Below are 21,884 nucleotides of genomic sequence, written 5' to 3'. Positions count from 1 at the left end.
TGAGTGTCACAGGGTGGGGGGTGTGTGGTCATTTTAACCCTCTGAGGGTTGTGGGTGTCCCCTGGGGATTTTGGGTGGTGTTTCCTGTGGCTTTGGTGACATGGGTGGGGGACACGTGGAGGAGGGGATCAGGGCAGGGAGTGGTACATGGGGTGACATGGGGGGGACAAGGATGGGGTGACAGAGAGGTGCAGGAACAGGGGTAGGGTTAGGGGTGACAGGGGCAGGACCTAGGGGTGACAAAGCAGGAGATTTAGGGGTGACACAGGGGCAGCACCCACACAGGGGGTGACACAGAGCAGGGGCAGGAAGATCCCAAGGGACCTGGGTGACAGGAACAGTGACACTGGAGCAGGATCCTGGAAAGTGTCAGCCAGGGGACAGAGGGTGTCCCCTCAGGGGGACATGGGGGGGACAGGAGTGGGTGTGGCAGAGGAAGAAACGGGGATGTGATGGAGGAAAGGGGACATGATGGGGGTGACACCAAGGGACAGGGGTAGATGTGACACGCTGACACGATGGGAATAAGGGGGGACACGGGGTGGGCGTGGCAGGGGGACACAAGGTGACATAAAGGGGGGATACGAGGTGGGCGTGGCATGGGACACGGGTGGACGTGGCAGGGGGACACAAGGTGACATAAAGGGGGGACACGGGGTCGGCGTGGCAGGGGGACAAGGGGGGACACGATGGGGATGGGAAGGGGGGGCGACCCCGCGTTCCGTGACCCGACCTGACCCGCGCCCGGAGCCCACGCGCGCGACCCCCAGGGTGACGTCATAGGCGGTTCCCCGCCCACGTGACGCGTTCCCGTGCCATGGCCATATAAGGGCAGGCGCGGCGCGGGCCACGCCCCTCCCGCGCGCGCGGCGCCGGCGCCAGGCCCCGCCCACCCCCGGAACGGGGGGAAATGGGGGGGGGGGCTGCGGGAAGCGGGAGGGGACAGGGACACTGGAGAGGGGACAGGGACACTGGAGAGGAGACAGCGGATAAAATGGGGAGGACACCGATAAAATGGGCGGGGGGAACAGGAAGATTGGGGGGGGGAAACACTGAGAAAATGGGGAGGGGTAGCGAGAATATGGGGGGAGGGGGTACCAGAGTATCACCCCAAGAGAGGGTCACTAGGAAGAGGAGGAAAATGGGACTATGAGGAAAACGGGGGGACGCGAGAAGATGGAGGGGAGGGAATTAATAGGGGGAGGGTGGGAAGATGCGAGTGGGGAATGTGGCCAGGAGATGGGGGAGAGCAGGAGGGAAACCTGCACAGGGCACGGAGAGTGGGACACCGAAAAGATGGAGGGTGAGAGGGGTAGGATGGAGTGGAAGCCATGGGGGGGGTTTAGAAGAACAACCCCGGATGTTTTGGGGATGCTGAACGACCCCCCGCCAACAGCAGCCAGATTTGCTCTCACGCCTCTTTATTCCCCCCCTGCCCATCCTTTCACCCCAGACCCGTGTGGGGATCCCAGGGGGTCCCTAAAGCAGCGTGGCCACCTCGAAACGCTCGGAGCAGCACCCACGCGACCCCTCCCTGCGGCGCCGCGCCCCCTGCCCCTCGGAACGGGGGGTCTGACCGCGTTCTGGGTGACCCCCCATCCCCAGCGCCTCCGCCGACACCGAGCTCACCGGGGCCGAACCGGGCTCTGCGGGGAGATAGGCAGCGTCCGGCCCCGCCGCGGCACCCGCCGGAGCGGCCACGGGGCCCTGGGCACGGGGGTGGGGGGCGCGGGGGGGCCGCACTCACTGTGCCGCTGCAGGTCCCGCAGGGCGATGGAGGAGCCGGGCCGGGCCGGGGCCGCGCCCCGGTAAAGCTGCAGCGCCTCCAGCAGCTCCGACTCCAGCGCAAAATCCGCGTCCCATTCGTAGTTCTCGTCCACCGAGGTGTTTCTCCTGCGGGGAGAAGGGGGGGCGAGGGGCATGGCCAGAGAGGGTGAGACCCCCGGGGATGGGTGTGGGAACTAGGGGAGGGGATTAAGGAGAGACCCCAAAAAGTGAAATACCCGGGGATGGGTGTGGGAACTTGGGGGAGGGGATTAAGGAGAGACCCCAAAAGGTGAAACCCTCGGGGATGGGTGTGGGAACTTGGGGAAGGGGATTAAGGAGAGACCCCAAAACGTGAAATCTCAGGGGATGGATGTGAAAGCCTGGGATGGAGGACAGGGCAGACCCTGAGGTGTCAGATCTCAGGGATGAGCATGAGACCCCCCCCAAGGATGAACAGCAGGAGAGACCCCACAAGTCTCCAGTGATGGATATCAGGGATGAGCATCACCACCCCGAGGGATGTGGGGACACAGCAGGGATGCTGGGGCAGGGACAATGGGCGGGGATGTCCCCAGGGCACCGCAGGGCTCTGTGCCACCCCAGCTCGGTGCGACAAGCCCAGAGCTGCCCCGGCACGCTGCAGCAGCTCATCCCAGCGCCCCTCCCAGGGCTGGCTCACCTCTTCCCGGCGCCGGCATCCATCCTGCCCCGTCCCTCCTCTGCTGCCGAGCCCCCGCTGTGCCAGCTGCCCCCATCCCCGAGGGGGGTGCCCAGGAAGGTGCCCCCCAAGGACGGTGCCAGCGAGGGGGGCCGCAGGAAGGAGCCGCTGCCCCGGCCGCTGCTCTGGCTGGTCAGGCTGCCCCGTGGGGGCTCAGTCCGGAGATGGGGGGCTGCCTGGGGGGGTGGGAGAGGCCCGGGGGTGGGGGAGCAGGGCCAGGAGGGGGAACCAGGCAGCGAGGCCTTGGCTGGACCCAGGGGGCAGCCGGGTGCTCGAGAGGTTGGTGGTGGCAGGGGGGGAGGTGGCGGTGTTGGCACTTGTGTCGATGCAGTCCGTGGGTGGGGGGCTGGCACTGGGGGGCTCTGCCTGCTCCTCCGGGGGTGGCCAGTCACCATCCACACACATCTCCTTGAAGAAGGGCAGGCTGAGGTACTGCAGGATCCCGCTGATGGCCGGCGGCTCGGGGGACACCGGGGGGGCGGCAGCCGGCTGGGGGGAGTCCCAGGTGGGCTCGGGGGGCTCCTGGCCGGCGCTGTAAGGCAGGGTGGTGCTGGCAGCACAAGCCACGGGGCTGACATCGGCGATACTCAACGCCACAGCCTCATCCACGGGGCTGCTGCTGCCGTATCCAAAATAGCGACCGTGGCGGTGGCTGGAAGCGCGGGGGCGCCCGGAGCGGGGCCGCAGTGACACTCCCCTGTGCCACACAGGCTCCTCCTCTTCTTCCTCCTCCTCCTCCTCCTCCTCCTCCTTCTCCTCAGCAGGCAGCTGGCTGTAGGGCTGCAGGGGATCCCGTGGAGGATCCTGCTCTGCCTGCGGGTCGCTCTCCACCACGAAGCGGCCATCGGGGCCGCGGCGGATGCGCTCCAGCGGGACGTGCTCCCGGCTCTCGTGGCCGGGGTAGCGGCAGCCGGCGATGCTCAGCCCCAGGCTGGTGCCCGCCTTCTCTCCCCACAGCAGCGTCCGCTGCAGGCTGCGGCACGGCGACGGCTGCAGCTTCAGCTTCACCGTGCTGTCGGGGCTAGCAGGGCCGTGAGCATTGCTGCAAGGGAGAGGCGGCAGCTGCAGCACCCCCCCAAAGCTGTGCGGACATCACTGCGCTGCTCTTGCATTTCCTGATTTTTTTCTCCAGGCAAAACTTGCTGGAGGGACACACAAGGAGAGCCCCAGCACCCTGCAGCTAATGTCCCTGGTGAGTGGCTGTGCCCAGCCTGTCCCTGTGTCCCCAGCTGGTGGGAGAGGGATGATGAGGAATGCAGTGGGAGAGGGAGGGGAATTTGGCACGGCCGGGAGTGGGATGAGAGGGAGCAGGATGTGGGGGAGTAAAACCTAGAGGAGTGACATGGCAGGAGTGGGACAGGGAAGGGAATGGGAGGTGGAGAAGTGTGGTATGGCAAGAGAGGGGCAGCGAGGGAGCGTGGCATGGCATGGCAGGGAGAAGGATGGAGGGAGTGTGGCAATGGCATTGCAGGACAGGGAGAAGGATGGAGGGAGTGTGGCAATGGCATGGCAGGGCAGGGAGGGAGTGTGGCATGGCATGGCATGGCAGGGAGAAGGATGGAGGGAGTGTGGCAATGGCATGGCAGGACAGGGAGAAGGATGGAGGGAGTGTGGCAATGGCATGGCAGGGCAGGGAGAAGGATGGAGGGAGTGTGGCAATGGCATGGCAGGGCAGGGAGAAGGATGGAGGGAGTGTGGCAATGGCATGGCAGGGCAGGGAGGAGTGTGGCATGGTGTGAAGGAAGGGAGAGAGGGATGCAGGGAGTGTGACAATGGTGTGGCATGGAGGGAATGGGATGGAGGGAGTGTGGCAATGGCATGGCACGGCAGGGAGAAGGATGGAGGGAGCGTGGCAATGGTGTGGCAGGGCAGGAAGGGAGTGTGGCAATGGTGTGGCAGGACAGGCAGGGAATGTGGCAATGGCATGGCAGGGCAGAGAGAAGGATGGAGGGAGTGCGGCATGGTGTGGCAGGGCAGGGAGGGAGTGTGGCAATGGCGTGGCAGGGCAGGGAGAGGGATACAGGGACTGTGACAATGACATGGCAGGGCAGGGAGGGTGTGTGGCAATGGTGTGGAAGGACAGGGAGAGGGATGGAGGGAGTGTGACAATGACATGGCAGGGCAGGGAGGGTGTGTGGCAATGGTGTGGCAGGATAGGGAGGGAGTGTGGCATAGTGTGCCAGGGCAGGGAGGGAGCGTGGCAATGGCATGGCAGGGCAGGGAGAGGGATGCAGGGAGTGTGACAATGACATGGCAGGGCAGGGAGGGTGTGTGGCAATGGTGTGGAAGGACAGGGAGAGGGATGGAGGGAGTGTTGCAATGGCATGGCAGGACAGCAAGGCAACACGACAATGGCGTGGCGTGACTTACTGTGGAGGTGCAAGCTTCTTGCTGGGGGAGAAGACGAGTGGTGGATCTGGAAAGCCATGAAAACACACAGAGGGGGAGGGGAAAAAAAAAAAAAAAATCACACAGCAAAGCAACTCAAAAAAAACCACGATGAGGAACGAGATGACAACACCCACCTCATCCCCTGCCCCCCGTGGCCCGTACCTCGGCGGCGCTTGCGGAGGCGCGCGGCGCGGCGCCGGTTCATGATGCAGGCGGCCATGGTGCTGAAGATGACGGCCACGCTGAGGAAGCAGATCCCCCCGATGAGCCCCGCCAGCACCGGCTGCGGCAGCAGCTCCGGCAGCTGCGTGCGGGACGGGTACACCTCCATCCCTGCCGTGGAGAACCCGAAAAGTGTGGGTGGGGTTCAGCCTCAACAGGGCTGTTCTGCCCCCTTGGGAGAGGGGGTGGTTTGGTTCATCTGTGGTTGTTTGGATGGTTCAAAACTCGGGTTTTTCATGGGCAGACTCACCTGCTGTGGAGACGTTCACTGTGTTGCTGGGGTCGCTGATGTAGCTGCCAGCAAAGGCCACCAGTCGGAACTCATAGAAGGCGTCCTGAGGGGGGGGGGACACAAAGCCACAGTGGTCACAGTGACCACCAAAGCCCTAACACAACCTTGTGGAAGTCCAGGGTGTTCTCCTGGCTACCCTGGATGCCTCCAGACCCGCCAGGTAAGGGGTCTCAGAGGTATTGGCAGAATGACCAGGATCCCTGTGGACCAGATTTGAGCTTCTGAGAAAAACTACCAATATTGCAGAAAGAATTACAAATCATAAAAAATAAGTAGAGTGTGAATTAGATTGTTAAAATGCCGAAAAATGAATTTTTAGAAATGATTTAAGGTTAAGATGGAGGATTTTGGGCGTGGTGTGTCTTTTCTTCTTCTTCATGCCATCCATGTTGGGGTCAGGACAGCATCACTGGACTGGTTTGGGACAAAGTTGGACAGTTAAAGTGTCATGTATTGGAAAGTAATTGTAAATATTAGGTATGTAATTTATAGCATAAAAGATAAGTCCTGCTACACCTCTTTTAGTTAAAGAAATTCTTAGATAAGAAAGAATAAACAAACAGCCTCCTGACTCTTATTCACTGCCCGAGCTGGCAAAAAAACAACTCTAAACCACCTAATAACTGTTATCCTGTTATGGGGTGACCTCAAATTAAAGAAACTCCACAAATCTCACCTTGATGAGCCCTGGCACCAGCAGCTGGGTGTCAGTGGGGGGGATGGAGCTCTCCAGCACCTCCCAGCCCCCTTTGTCCTGCCGTAGCTCCAGGGCATAACCACTCGGGGCCACCGAGGCGCGGGCGGGGGGGTCCCAGCCCAGCACCACCCCCCTCACACTCTCGTTGGCCCTCAGAGCCCGGGGTGGGGACAGGAAGATGTGCACAGTCATGGCTGGTGGCTCTGGAGGCACTGTGGTCACTGGGAAGCCTGAGAACAAATGGATTGATACAAGGTGAGAATGGGAGTTTCCTGAGTGGAAACACTTTGGGGGTGTGTTTAGGGAGCTGCCCTTACCCCTGGGCACGGAGGTGACAATCTGGCTGAAGGGGCCACTGCCCAGCTTGTTCTGGGCCAGGACGCTGAACTGGTAACTGGTGTCTGGTTGTAGGTTCTCCACCAAAAGGTGTTGAGCACCCGCTGGCACCGACAGTGACACCCAGTCGTGGTGTGCCCGCGGTGGGAACCTCACCCTGGGGGCAGCAGGGACCCGTGAGCCCGGGGCTGAGGGTCCCTTGAGGGGGGACACAGAGGGGCTGGGCACTCACAGTGGGGTGTACCAGACACTGAACCTCTGGAAGTAGCCTCCATCAAAACCTGGCTCCCAGGAGATGTTGGCTGCCAGCAGCAGTGGCAGCACGGAGACGTTGGTGACAGCGTGGGGACTGGTACCTGGTGGGCAACAATGTCACATTGGGGGGGCTTGGACCACCCTTGCCCAACCCTGGGGGTCAGCCCAGCAGCTCACCCAGTACGTGGACAGAGGTGGCAGTGGTGACACTGGCCACCTGGTTGGTGGCTGTGCATTCCCAGACTCCGTGCTGCTCCTTGATGAGGGGGTGGAGGATGAGGCTGCTGTTCCCATCCACCTGAGCACTGCTCTTCCCCACACTGCCCACCTGTGGGACATGGACAGGCTGATGGGGGACTTGAAAAGGGGGACATGAGCCACCACCCTAGGGCTGGTTGGGAAGCCAAGGGACAGGGTTTGGTCAGTTTTTTAGAGGATAACCAAGCAAAGTTATCCTTCATGTGATGGGACCCCGATTTAGGATGGGACCCAGCATTCATGGGGACAGGGACATCACCCTAAGAGTGATGTAAGGACAAGGACACTTCCCCAGAAATGAGGCCCTGGAAGCCAAAAGCAATCTCTCAGCAGCCCCTACCTTCACCCAGGTGACTGTGGGGGGAGGATCCCCCTGAGCCACACAGGGGATCACCAGCTCCCTGCCCACCTCCTGGAAATATTCCTCCTTGGGTCGCACCGTGAAGGCAGGAGGGTCCTGCAAGGCAGAGGGGCAGTTTGGGAAGGATGAATCAGGAAAACCTTACAAATATGATTGCCCAGCAAAAGATTTTGAGGATATGGAAACCATAAGTGAGATAGAAATGAAAGCAGTTTTTGACAGAGTGACTGGAGAGTATCAATGTGGATGTCTGAAGATTTTCTTCATTTGTTAAGATAATGCCCAAGAACCAGCAGAGACCCTCTCCAGACATGGGTCAGAGATAAGGTTTAGAGATAAGAAAGTTGTAAAACATGGTAATGTAGCAATTCTTATATCATATATATATATATATATATATATAATGTATATATACATACTATATACAATACAATTCAATATAGAATACATACAATACAATATACATGCAATATACATATACATACAATATATATATACATATATATACATTACACTTATATTTATATTGTATGTAAATACTAGAGAATTTGTATCTCGTATTAGACTGGTTAGTAGAAATTAGAATATTCAACATAGAAGAAGATTTATTGTGTTGCAAATGGGAAAATGACTCTTACTCCCTTACTTTGTTCTCATACTTCCCTCTCTTATCTCTTAGAACTCTTACCACCCCCAATCTTTTTCTGCCCTGCCCTGATCTTAGCTCCCAGTTGAGCCCTTTATACCATTTATAGGGTATATTATGGTATATTATATACATGGTATTATATTATTTATACCCTTTATAGGGTATAAAGGTATAACCTTTATAAAGTTTATTACTCTGTGCAATAAACCACAAATTCCAAATCCAGAATACAGAGCGAGCCTGAGTTTATCCCATCCACCTCCAGGCTCTCAGAGGGGGCTGGTCCGGGTGTGCCGAGTCAGGAGGGCACCCCAGGGTGGGGTTCTGACCTTGAGCAGGGCACGGGTGGGTCAGGACTGGCCAGGAGGGGACCCCAGGGTGGGGTTCTGACCTTGAGCAACACATGGGTGGGTTGTTACTGGCCAGGAGGGGACCCCAGGGTGGGGTTCTGACCTTGAGCAGGACACGGGTGAGTCAGGACTGGCCAGGAGGGGACCCTAGGGTGGGGTTCTGACCTTGAGCAGGACACGGGTGGGTCAGGACTGGCCAGGAGGGCACCCCAGGGTGGGGTTCTGACCTTGAGCAGGGCACGGGTGGGTCAGGACTGGCCAGGAGGGGACCCTAGGGTGGGGTTCTGACCTTGAGCAGGACACGGGTGAGTCAGGACTGGCCAGGAGGGGACCCTAGGGTGGGGTTCTGACCTTGAGCAGGACACGGGTGGGTCAGGACTGGCCAGGAGGGGACCCCAGGGTGGGGTTCTGACCTTGAGCAGGGCACGGGTGGGTCGGGACTGGCCAGGAGGGGACCCTAGGGTGGGGTTCTGACCTTGAGCAGGACACGGGTGAGTCAGGACTGGCCAGGAGGGGACCCCAGGGTGGGGTTCTGACCTTGAGCAGGGCACAGATGGGTCAGGACTGGCCAGGAGGGGACCCCAGGGTGGGGTTCTGACCTTGAGCAGGACACAGATGGGTCAGGACTGGCCAGGAGGGGACCCCAGGGTGGGGTTCTGACCTTGAGCAGGACACGGGTGGGTCGGGACTGGCCGGCAGTGCCGTAGCTGTTGTAGGGTGTGCAGCGGTACAGCCCCAGCGCGTCGTCGTTGCCCGTCGCGATCACGATGGAACCGTCGGGACGCACGGACCAGCCCGGCAGCTGGGCAGAGAGAGAAATGGGAAGGATGAATTGGGAAAACTTCATAAATGTGATTGCCTAGTAAAAGATTTTGAGGGTATGGGAAGCGTCAGTGAGATTGAAATTAAAGACGTCTTTGAGATACCAAAGCTTAGTTAGTAAATAAATAGAAGACAATTGGATGGCTAGCCAAAAACAAACCCCTCTTGATAGAACAATAGTCCAAAAGTCACAGAAGACCCTGCTGGATTGGCAAAAGGGGTGCAAAAAGTAGTTTTTAGGGGTTTGAAGTGTATAATTTAATTATATATAAGATATATTTTTTTAAACAGGAAAATCACTCCCTTCCTTCCTTCCCTCTCTTACCACTCTCTTACCTCTTAAAACTCTTTCTGCCCCCCACTCTTATTTCTGCCCTGCCCTTTCTACTAACACCCTTTGCAATTAACCACAACTTTCAAGACCTGGCTTAGAGAGATCTCTCCATCTATCACGACCATCCTGACCACTGTAACAGGTAAGGAGGAGGATGGATCTGGGCAGGTGGGAAGGGTGGTGGGGGTGGGAGTGGCTGTACCTTGTCCAGCTCCAGCGGGCGCCCATCCCTGGTCCAGGTGACAGAGAGCAGGGGGGGGTTGGCTCTGCAGGGACAGCGGATCACACCCCGCATGCCCTTGGGCAGGTGGGTCTCTGGGAGCATGGTGGTCACCTGTGCTGGGTCTGTGGGGAAACACAGGGCTGGGGTCACCCCTGATCCCAGCACAGCCCCCACAGCAAATCCCCCCTTGGGTTGGGTTGATGTGGCCAGAAATGTGGATTCTGTCACCATCTGTTAAACCAGCTGGGGCAGTGACCCTGATCTCCTGGCACATATTATCTGTTAATGGGCCAGCTTTAAACCAGCTGGGCAATCATCTTTACCTTTCCCATGACCCACCCTTCATCCAGGAGCTATCACCTGTTAATGGGCCATTGTTAAAAACCGGGTGTGGCAGCAATTCTTATCACTGTGGGAGATATCTCCTGTTAATGGGCCATGGTTTAAAACTGGGTGTGGCAGTGATCTTTATCTCCTGGCACACATTATCTGCTAATGGGTCAGCTTTAAACCAGCTGGAGCAACCATCTTTATCTTTCCCACAGCCCATCCTCCCTCCAGGAGATATCTCCTGTTCATGGCCATTGAGTCCCAGTGCATGACTGATAAAATTCCATCATCCCACTGGGAGATGCTCCAGCCAGGGAAGGAACCAAGCCTTTCCTACCCAGATAAAAACTGAGATTTTGGACACCACTGGATTCCAGAGGAAAGCCAGACCTTCCCACATCATCCCTGGACCTTCAGAGGAAACTGCACCTTCTCCAGCTGAACCACATCTGCCACTGCAGGAGGATGCAGTCACCATTGAATGGGACTGCTGCCAACACCCTGACTGACTGATGGGTGTCAGCTTGGATTCTGACTCTGGCAGTATTTTGGGATTGTTCTTTGTAATACTGCATTTCTATTTTAATTTTCCTAGTAAATAACTCATTCCTCATTCCCATATCTTTTACCTGAGAGCCCCTTCATTTTAAAATTACAATAATTTGGAGGGAGGGGGTTTACATTCTCCATTTCAAGGACACCTGTCCTGCAAACCAGGACACTCCTACATCCTTAGGGGTACAGGAGGGTGTCTTACAGAGCACAGTGATGAAGGCTGAGGCTGAAGGCGGCTTCCAGAGCCCATTGCTGGCAGTGCAGGTGTATTTCCCAGCATCATCTGGGGTTGTTCGCTGCAGCAGGAGACTCCCATCCACCAGGACACGCACTCGAGCCTGGAGGTGGCTGGCAAGGGATGGGACAGAGCTGAGTGGCACAGTTGGCACCATCACTGCTGCTCTGGGGGTGATGGATTTACTCCCACCTGTCACTAGCAGCCAGGTTTGGGGGGGATCACAGCAACCCCATCTCCATTCTGGCCATACCTGAGGTGGAAAACATTGCTGCTGCCCTGGAACCAGGTGTAGGTGAGGTTCCCTGGGTACGCCTCAGCCTGGCACGCCAGAAAGGCATCTTGGGAGACGTTGACAGTGACATTCTGGGGTGGCACCACGATGATGGGCGGCCCTGGGGGGGCAGATTGACAATGAAGGGTGGGGGCTGCTCCCAAAACCAGCCATGCCACGGCTCCCTCAGTGTCTCCTGTGTGCCTGTCCTCACCTTGCACCAGCACACGGGTGGTGTGGGTGACAGTGCCCTCCTTGCTGGAGGCGTGGCACGTGTAGGTGCCGGCGCTGGCGCGCTCCACGGCGGTGATGCTCAGCGTCCCGTTCCTCACCTGCAACAGCACCAGCTGTGGCATTGCCACCAAGGCACAGCCACACCAACTGGAAGGTGCCACCACACTGGGCACACACCCCACAGTGATTTGTCACCCTCACCTGCACCGTGTCCCCGCTCTGCACGGGAAGGTCACTCCTCTTCCAGGTGACAACGGGCTGGGGGTTGCCAACAGCCCTGCAGGTGAGGCTCAGGGCAGCTTGGTCCCGCACCTCTACAAAAGCAGGGGGGGTCTCCAGGAAGGTAGGGGGTGCTGGAAGGCAAATCCAGATCCAAATTGTGGTAATTGATTCAAAGATTTGTGTTGATCATAAAAGTATTGGTGTTTGTATAAACCAGAATGTTTAGGTCTGAAAGGAAGCGTGACGCTAAAGAAACGAAAATATATTATTAAACAATTTTGTTTTGAATATTATGTTTCTAAATCAGTTGTATCTACTGACAGCTTGCAAAACAAGCCCAACAGATCCTGCAAAATCAGATTTCTTGCCTTTGTGTAATCAATTGCAGCCTATCCCTGAGACCAGATTTCCTGACTTCTGCCATTCCTTATCTACCAAGAACAGATGTTATCTATGGGACTGGACAAATTGTCTAGAGACTCATGTCGTCCAGCAATCCCACAAAAATATGACAACAAAATAACAATTATTGATGACTACAAAGAAACCATGCTATAAAAGGAATCTTCAAACCCAAGTTGGGTGGAGCATGGATTGGGCTGTGACCCCTCTGCCTCTCCAGCACTGCATTGCCCTGTCTATAAAAAACAAAACAATCTAAATTCTGCTGATTATGGCGACTTTTGTTTCTTATTTATAACAAAATCTCAGTTGAGAGCTGGCTGAGCTCAGTGTGGAAGCCCAGGTGTGCAGAGCAGGAGGGGGTGGCTCGGTACCGTTGACGGTGAGGTGGATCCAGGTGCCGTTCTGGAAATCGGCGTCGCTGCTGTGCCGGTCGAGGAAGAGCACCCGGCACTCGTACCAGCCCTGGTCCTCTGCACGCAGCAGGTCCAGGCGAAGAGAGGCTCCTCCCTCCAGCCGCACCCGACCTGAGAGCCCGGCACGGCTCAGGGAGAGCCATGGCCCCGGGCACAGGCTCATCCTCCCTGGGGACACACCCTCATCCTCCCTGGGGACAGCCCCACCCCAGGGATACACCCTCATCCTCCCCGGGGATACACCCTCATCCTCCCTGGGGACAGCCCCTAACCAGGGACACACCCTCATCCTGCCTGGGGACAGCCCCACCCCAGGGATACACCCTCATCCTCCCTGGGGACACACCCTCATCCCCCCCGGGGATACACCCTCATCCTCCCTGGGGACAGCCCCTAACCAGGGACACACCCTCATCCCCCCCGGGGACAGCCCCACCCCAGGGATACACCCTCATCCTCCTTGGGGACACACCCTCATCCTCCCTGGGGACAGCCCCACCCCAGGGATACACCCTCATCCTCCTTGGGGACACACCCTCATCCTCCCTGGGGACAGCCCCACCCCAGGGATACACCCTCATCCTCCTTGGGGACACACCCTCATCCTCCCTGGGGACACACCCTCATCCTCCCTGGGGACAGCCCCTAACCATGGACACACCCTCATCCTCCCCGGGGACAGCCCCACCCCAGGGACACACCCTCATCCTCCTTGGGGACAGTCCCTAACCAGGGACACACCCTCATCCTCCCCGGGGATACACCCTCATCCTCCCTGGGGACAGCCCACCCCAGGGACACACCCTCATCCTCCCCGGGGACAGCCCCACCCCAGGGACACACCCTCATCCTCCCCGGGGACAGCCCCACCCCAGGAATATACCCTCATCCTCCCCGGGGACAGCCCCACCCCAGGAATATACCCTCATTCTGCCCGGGGACAGCCCCACCCCAGGGATACACCCTAACTCGGGACACCGCCACCCCAGGGACAGCCAGGGCTCCAGGCACAGCCTCATCCTCCCCAGGGACACCCCATCCCCAGGGACACACCCTAACCAGGGATACACCCTATGTCGGGACAGCCCCACCCCAGAGACACACCCTAACCAGGGATACACCCTCATCTGGGACAGTCCCACCCCAGGGACACACCCTAACCAGGGACACACCCTATGTCGGGACAGCCCCTCCCCAGAGACACACCCTCATTGGGACAGCCCCACCCCAGAGACACACCCTAACCAGGGACACACCCTCATTGGGACAGCCCCACCCCAGAGACACACCCTAACCAGGGACATCCCCACACCAGGGACACACCCTCACCCTCCCCAGGGACACACTCTCTCCAGGGACAGCCCCTCCTCAGGGACAGACACGTCCCCAAAACACCCCTTCCCCAGGGACATCCCCTAACCAGGGACACCCCTACACCAGGGACAGTCACGGGGCCGGACACACCTTCATCTGGGACAGACCCTCCTTAGGGACACACCCTAACCAGGGACACTCCCTCCTCACGAACAACCTCTCCCCATGTCGCATTGTCCCGGGGCCACCCCTCCCCAGGGCCACCCCCTCCCCCGGGGGGCTGGGAACGGCAGTGCCAGAGGTTTGTCACAACCACGTTCACCACTCCAAACACAGACAGGAGGCGACAGCGGCTCTGTCACCCGCCCCCGCGGGTCCACGCACCCGGAGCATCTCAGGACTGCTCCCACCGCCCCTCCAGCTGCACACACCCCCTCCCCCGACCTCTTTTCCCCCTTCCCCAGCACTCTTCCCTCCCCCCGGGAGCCCCCCCGGCGCTCTCACCCTTAGGAGCCCTGCTAAGCCCCGGCACCCCCGCACCGGCCCCGCTCCCCGCGGCACCGGGGGGTCCCGGTGAACCCCCCACCCGCCCCGCAGCATGGAGGGGGGACACGGTGAGCGGGGGGCTCCCCAAAGCCGTGGGGTTCCTCTCTCCCCGCTCCAGCCCCACGCCCCGCGGCCTCTTTGATGAGGAGAGGGATAAGGGCCGAAGCGAGAGCGGGCGCAGCCCGTTAATCCCCCGGGCTATTATCAGAGCCATAATCGGCTCAGGGTGCAGCGGGCAATTGGCTCAGCCCAGGCCGGGGTGCGCGGCCAGCGGCCCCCAAGGAACGCACCGGGTACCCCCTGTCCGGGTACCCCCTGCTCGGGGCACCCCCTGTTCTGAGCATCCCCTTCTCGATGTACCCACTGTCATGAGCATCCCCTTGCCCTGGGCATCCCCTGTTCTGAGCACTCCCTTCCCTGGGCATCCCCTTCTTGGAGTACCCACTGTCCCGGGCACCCCTTGTCCTGGGCACCCCCTGTTCTGAGCATCCCCTTCCCTGAGCATCCCCTTCTAGGGGTAGCCCCTGTTCTGAGCACCCCCTTCCCTGGGCATCCCCTTCTCGATGTACCCACTGTCCTGAGCATCCCCTACCCTGGGCATCCCCTTCTAGGGGTACCCACTGTCCCGGGCACCCCTTGTCCTGGGCACCCCCTTCTCGGGGTACCCACTGTCCTGAGCACTCCCTTCTCAGGGTACCCACTGTCCTGAGCATCCCTTTCCCCAGGCACCCCCTGTCTGGGGCACCTACTGTTCTGAGCATTCCCTTCCCTGGGCGTTCCCCGCCCTGAGCATCCCCTTCCCCAGGCACCCCCTTCTCAGGGTACCCACTGTCCTGAGCATCCCCTGCCCCGAGCACCCCCTTCCCTGAGCATGCCCTTCCCCAGGCATCTCCTTCTCGGGGTACCCACTGTCCTGGGCACCCCCTTCCCTTGGCATCCATCACCCTGGCACCCCCTTCCCTGGGCATCCCCTGTCCCGAGCATCCCCTTCCCCAGGCATCCCCTTCTCGGGGTACCCACTGCCCTGAGCATCCCCTTCCCTTGGCATCCATCACCCCCTGCCCCAGCACTGCCACCCCACCCACCCCCAGCCTGTGCCAGGTGACTTTGCTCCGGGCCACACCAGCACATGAACCACCAGAGCAGCTCTGTCAGCATTCCAGCACCAACAGCTTCCCGAGGGGGTTCCCAGCATAGGAAATTTTGGGGAGCCCCGCTGCCAGCCCGGTGTCACAGCCTGAGGCTGGCAGCGGGACTGGGATTCCGTGTCCCGCCAGACGAGCCCGGCAAGGATGAAGATGAGGAGGAGGAGCCGGGCAGGCGGGTTTGGGCACCGAGATCCACCCCTGAGCCGTGCGAACCCCGCGCACAAACACGTGCAAAGCGCCCAGAGCTGCCTCCCATCCCTCTGCCTTCATCCCACAGCTGTAGGATGAGGGGTCCGCCAGCCCCCAGGCTCCCACGCCGGGCCCTGGGAAGTGGGACAGCTTTGGGAAGCTCTGGGAAGCTTTGGGAAGCTTTGGGAAGCTCTGGGAAATCCGGCCCCGCCAGCAGCTGCCAGCCCCCAGCCCCAGGCGCGGCGGGAGCAGCCGCCTCCCGAACAAAGGTCCCTTTGGAAGGGATCAGAGTGGCCTGGGGACGCCCCTCAGCCTCCCCCTAATCCCTCTGTGCCGGCCCCAGCCCCCTCCTCCTCCTCCTCCTCCCTGCAAAAACAAAACCCTGTGGCCCAGCATCCCCCCCGCGCCTGGCAACCGACATTGAGCGGGACACAAAAGGGGAGGGGGGACACACAAAGGGGGCTGCAGCCCCTGCCACGCGGCCAGAGACCACCGACCCTGCTCTAGGGCAGGGGACAGTGACACTGTGAATGGTGGTGGCACCCGGGGGAGAGCCGACCTTGTCCCCTCAAGGCTGTCACAGAGGAAGCTGCAGCCCACCCTGTCCCCAGGAGGGACACTGGTGACAGCAGCGGATGACACCTGATCTGATCCACCTGCGAAGCGCCGGAGAGAGGGGAGGGGGAGAGCATCGCCCTGCACCCACCGGCGGATGGAAAACAAGCCCAGCTCGCTGCCATGGCGACAGCCACCAGCCCCCCCTGCCCACCCACCCAGCTCGCCCTCATTCCAGCCACCAGCCCCTTCCCCCTTCCCCCAGCGCTGATCCCAATCTGCTCCCGCAGCCCCCGTGGGCACGAGGGGACACGGGGAGGGGCTGCGGGTGCTGCCAGCCCCTTCCTGGGTAACCGGAGCTGCCCCGGGGGCCCCCCGGTGCTCAGGTAACAGGAGCCCAGCCCGGCAGAGCAGGTGCCTTGTTCCGCCCGGGGCGTTCCTTGTCACCACTGGTCCCCCTGAGCCACGCGGAGCTGCTGGAAGCGTCCCCAGGCATCTCCCAAAATCCCAATTCTGCTGTTTGGCCAAGGAAGGGGTAGCAGGAGAGTGGGTGTCCCAAGAGAGGGGATTTTTAGGCAGAGAACAATTTTGGCAGCAGGGTTTGTTTGGGTCGTGATCCGAGCCCCCAAGGAAGAGTCTGGACACGAATTTCGGCACAAAACGTCGGGGTTGGGCTCAGCCCGAATCACTCCGTCCCCACACCCAGGGGACACTCCTGGGTCTGCCCCCCCTTGCTCGCAGGGATCCTCTCGCTGGGATTCCTCTGGCTCTGCCACCGCTCACTTTAAATACCCGCTAAAGCAGCCAATATCCCCCTCCCACGCCCAGCCCGTCCCCGGCCCAGCTTTGCTCCAATTAGCAGCTCCCCCGAAATCCCCTCCCCAGCATCAACCTTCAGGCGACCCGCAGGGGCCGAGGCAGAGCCCGCAGACCCCCGGTGGCACCGGCCCGGGGTGACACGGTCAGGGCACAGCACCCAAGGGTGGGCGAGGGGGGCTTCTCCCTCATTTTACCCTCCTGCTGCCAGGTTGGGCATCCCCTCTGCCATCCCTGGAGATGGGGATTGGGACTCACCTGCTGCAGGAACCCCCTCACCTTTCCCTCCCGCCCCCTGAGACCCCTGCAAGAGCCCCGAGAGTGGGATTAAGGTGGTCCAACAGCATCAGCACCCAACCACAGCGACCCCAAAACCCCATCCCCGCCACTCACCCGCGTACTCGGGGTCCACGCGGGGCGAGTAGAGCCCGAACTTGATGAAGATGGGGAGGACGAAGCCGAATCGGACCCACTCGATCACGTAGAGCGGCGGGCGCGCCTCGTGTGCGCCCAGGAGCCCGCAGCCCAGCACGGCGCTGCCCCCGACGCGCCCCACCACGGCGCGGGGCTCGCTCCCGCTGCCTGCGGGACCGGCACGGACCGGCGTGGGTGGGGACACACCGGGACCACCCCCGAACTCACCGGATCGGGATCCAAACCGATCCTACCGGGACTATTCCCGAACCCACCGCCCCGGGACACAAACCGATCCCACCGGGATCATTCCTGATCCCACCGGGACCACTCCCGAACTCACCGGACCGGGACCCAAACCGATCCCACCGGGACCACTCCCGAACCCATCGCTCCGGGACCCAAACCGATCCCACCGGGACCACTCCCGAACTCACCGGACCGGGACCCAAACCGATCCCACCGGGACCACTCCCGAACCCATCGCTCCGGGACCCAAACCGATCCCACCGGGACTATTCCCGAACCCACCGCCCCGGGACCCAAACCGATCCCACCGGGACTATTCCCGAACCCACCGCCCCGGGACACAAACCGATCCCACCGGGGCCACTCCCGAACTCACCGCCCCGGGACCCAAACCGATCCCACCGGGACCATTCCCGAACCCTCGGCCCCCGCCTCCCCGGAACCCAAACCGGGACCTTCCTCCCGCCCCCGGAGCCCCCCGCCACCGCTGTCCCCCGCCTCCCCCGGGACCCGCCACCGGTCAGACCGGCCCCGCCGCCCCCGCGGCTGCTCCTCACCCCCGGCTCCGGCGAGCAGGCTGAGCACGGCGGCGCGCAGCCACCACCGCATAGCCCAGGCCCCCCCTGCGGCGGCTCCCGCGGCGTCACCGGGGCCCGCGGACCGGCGGGCTCGGCCGGGCAGCCCCGGGGGCACCGGCCCCGGGCGGGGGGCGCGGGGGGCTCCGAGTCCCGCCGCTCCTCATGCCCGGCCGGCCGCGCTCCGCTGCGCTCGGCTCTTCCCGCCTGCTTTCGGCTCTTTCCGGCTCGGTTCGGGTCCGTCCGGGTCCGCTCGGCTCCGGCCGCCGCCGCCGGGCGGCCGCAAACAAACCCGCGAGACGCCGGGAGGGGCCGCCCCGGCCACGCCCCCCGCCGCCCGTTGCCGCGGCGACAGCCAATCAGAAAGCGCCGATGGGCGCTTCCCGAGGTGGCCAATGGCGGAGCGAGGCAGCGGGGAGCGAGGGATTCTGGGAAATGTAGTTTATGGAGGGGGACATAGGGGGACACATGGGGGGACACACGGGGGATCACGGCTGGAAGCGGGGGAGGCGCGGAGGGACACCCAGAGAGAGGACAGGAGTGAGACACATGGGTGGGACTGGGGGACACAGGGGGTCATGAATAGGACACATGGGTGGCACACACGAGTGGACACCCATGTGGCACCATGGAGGGGACACAGATGGGAAAGGAGTGGGACACATGGAGGGGACACAGGACACGTGGGTGGGCACTGCTGTGGGGTTTGTGCGTGTGATCTCCCCGTGGGACACAGGGACAGGTGGGTGGCACTGGGGGCTGTGACAAACAAACCCATGTGTCCCCTCTGCGTGTCCCTCTGTGCCAGCAGCTCGCCCTTCCTTCCCCATCCCACCTCCCGCTCCCTAATCCCACCCTAAATGTGTCCCCACACGGGGACAGCCACCATCCCGAGGGCTGAGCCGGAGCTGGGCCACTCGCCAGGCTGGGGACACAAAAGGGGACACAGAGGGGACATCCTGGTGCTGTCCCCACTGCAGAGCTGGGATGGGGAACAAGCAAACCCCACATGTGTAACACCAACCTGGCCACAGATGAGCAGCACTGGGGTGATGCCCCCCCAAACCCAGCCCCTATTTGAAGGGGGTGGGGGGTCTGCAGAGCCCCCCCCCCAGCCTGGCCTGTCCCCCTGAGCCCGGGGGACTCTGAGGACAGCGTGGAGTCAGCGGAGTTAAGGGCAATAATTCTGCTGTAAGCAGCTTTGGGCCGCTCGGGCCCATGTGCTCCCGTGAGCTTAGGCTGGACATGGCTGTCCAGCACTGCCACAGCGTCCCCACTGCGTCCCCACCGTGTCCCCATTGTCCCCATGCCACCCCCCACACAGGGCTGGGCACCCCAAACTGGCTGTGCCCCCCAAGCACCTGCCCCTCGTGCAGCGGTGTGGCCTCACTGTGTCACCACTGAGGGGACATGGGTGACACCAGAACCCCAGCAGGGGCACCAGGGGCAGATGTGCAGCCCCAGAGTTTTGGGGTGACCCCAAATCCTGTGATGAGTTCACATGTGAGCAGGGAACACCTGGATTGCCAGCAGTGCTTGGTGTCACCTCGATGCCACCACCTCAGTGCCACCACCCCAGTGTCACCACCCCAGTGTCACCACCCCAGTGCCACCACCCCAGTGCCTTGTCCCCCAAAGAGAATGGTGACATTGTGATGTTCCAAATGAACTTTTGGGAACTGCAGAGCTGCTGGTTGAGGCACTGTGCCCAAAACACTCCCAGCCATGTGCCACCAACCCAGAAATGGGGACGGTGACACTGCTTCCAACCAGGATTTAAATGCCACCAAGGTTAGGAGCAGCTGAGAAGAGATTTCCAGGATTGGATTTTTGGATGGAGATGCCTCAATTCCGGCTCAGCTACACTTTAAGCATCAATGTCCCAGCTCGGCCCCCGGGCGCTGACACGGTGTCACCCTCCACGTGGCACCAGGGAGGGTGACAGCTCTGGCTGTGGGGACAAATGTGGCCACTTGTGGTCCCCAAAAGACTCCAGAGATGGGATCATATGGGAGCCCAGAAACAGCACCCTGAGGGACCCCAAAGATGGGATGCTGAGGAACCCCAAAACCAGGAACCAGAGATGGGAACCCAAAAGCAGGACCCCAAAACCAGGAGCCAGAGATGGGACCCCAAAACCAGGACCCAGAGCCAGAACCCAAAAGCAGGACCCAAAGCCAGGAGCCAGAGCTGGGACCCCAAAACCGGGATCCCAAAACCAGGACCCAAAACCAGGACCCAGAACCAGGACCCCAAAACCAGGACCCAGAGCTGGAACCCCAAAACCAGGACCCAGAGCTGGAACCCCAGAGCCAGGACCCCAAAACCAGGACCCAGAGCTGGAACCCCAGAGCCAGGACCCCAAAACCAGGACCCAGAGCCAGGAACCCAAAACCAGGAGCCAAAACCAGGACCCCAAAACCAGGACCCAGAGCCAGGACCCCAAAACCAGGACCCAAAACCAGGACCCAAAACCAGAACCCAGAGCCAGGACCCAAAACCAAGACCCCAAAACCAGGACACAGCTGCCAACCAAGCCAGGTCTGGGGGTGCCCAGCAGACCATAACCAGGCATTCCCCCAGTGTGTACCCCAAAACCAGACCTGGAGAAAAACCACAGATCACCCTTTAATAGAGAAGACAGATGATGCTGGGAAACCTTTGGGGTGCCCAATCCCACAGATCCCATCCACGTGCTCAAGCCTTTCTGTGGAGAAACAGATGCCACAGGTGAGGTGAGACTGGCAGCCACACCTAGGGGAGGTGACCCCCCTGTGGTGACAAGGGGAGGGTGGCACTTACAGCAGCTGGCAGAAGCTGATGACAGCCTGCTCCTGCTCCTGGGTCTCGATGGAGCCGGGCCGGAGGCGCCGGATCTCACGGATGGCATCGGGGGCTGCCAGCTGCTGCTCCTGGCACAGGTAACAGGCCAGCAGAGTGCCAGTCCGCCCCTGGCCCAGCGTGCAGTGCACTGCCACAGCCTGGCAATGGGGACACACGGGGTGGGTGGCACTGCCAGAGCATCCTGGCACTCCCTGGGTGACCTTTAGGGGACAGCTGGTCTCGCCTCGTCTTCCTCTGGAAGTGTCACCCCCTCCTGAGATGGCACAGGTGTGTGTTTCCCTGCAGGTGTCACCCTCCCCTGAGATGTCATCCCCACCCTCGAGGTGTCCCACCTTGATGCCACCCCCTCAAGGTGTCCCCTTTGCCCAGGTGTTCCACCAGGTGTCTTCACCATTGTTCCATCCCCTGATGTCTCTTCTGGTGTCTTCCCCCAGGTAACCCCCTAGATTTTCTCCCCCAGGTGCCTTCCCCAGGTATCCCCCAAGTGTCACCCCCCAGGTGTCCCCCACGTGTCCCTGGCCATACTTCCCACCCCCAGGTGTCCCCTAGGTGTCCCTGGCCATACCTCCCACCCCCCAGGTGTCCCTGGCCATACCTCCCACCCCCAGGTGTCCCCCAGGTGTCCCCCAGGTGTCCCTGGCCATACCTCCCACCCCCAGGTGTCCCCCAGGTGTCCCTGGCCATACCTCCCACCCCCAGGTGTCACCCCCTAGGTATCCCCGGCCATACCTCCCACCCCCCAGGTGTCCCCCAGGTGTCCCCCAGGTGTCCCCATCCATACCTCCCCGCACCCATTAGCCTCCCGCACGATCTGCAGGAAGTTCTGGATCTGCTCGGGGCTCGGGGGGGTGAAGTCGGGCACCCGGAGCCGGTGGAGGCGGATTTGGGGGC

The 21,884-nt window shown here is 61.0% G+C and overlaps 2 protein-coding genes across 2 annotated transcripts; both read right to left on the bottom strand.

The window, feature by feature from the left end:
* Positions 1–1,363: 1,363 nt before the first annotated feature.
* Positions 1,364–18,470, bottom strand: IGSF9 (immunoglobulin superfamily member 9). The gene is given in 21 exon segments (XM_079332761.1): positions 1,364–1,646; positions 1,748–1,893; positions 2,447–2,760; positions 2,762–3,527; positions 4,856–4,901; positions 5,039–5,209; positions 5,349–5,433; positions 6,067–6,317; positions 6,405–6,580; positions 6,656–6,779; positions 6,856–7,006; positions 7,277–7,393; positions 8,958–9,098; positions 9,655–9,797; positions 10,763–10,908; positions 11,049–11,190; positions 11,284–11,401; positions 11,505–11,656; positions 12,302–12,454; positions 17,305–17,493; positions 18,132–18,470. Coding segments are annotated over 21 exon segments (3,750 nt in total). The 5' UTR covers positions 18,184–18,470; the 3' UTR covers positions 1,364–1,479.
* Positions 18,471–20,935: 2,465 nt separating this feature from the next.
* DUSP23 (dual specificity phosphatase 23) lies at positions 20,936–21,879 on the bottom strand (the record flags this gene model as incomplete). The annotated part of the gene is made up of 2 exons (XM_079332763.1): positions 20,936–21,130; positions 21,775–21,879. Coding segments are annotated over 2 exons (288 nt in total), but the record flags the coding sequence as incomplete, so codon positions are not given.
* Positions 21,880–21,884: the final 5 nt, after the last annotated feature.

This window comes from Erithacus rubecula (genome assembly GCF_903797595.1).
Source record: "Erithacus rubecula genome assembly, contig: scaffold_509_arrow_ctg1, whole genome shotgun sequence".
Lineage (NCBI taxonomy): Eukaryota > Metazoa > Chordata > Aves > Passeriformes > Muscicapidae > Erithacus > Erithacus rubecula.
This window is presented reverse-complemented; position numbering and strand designations above follow the sequence as displayed.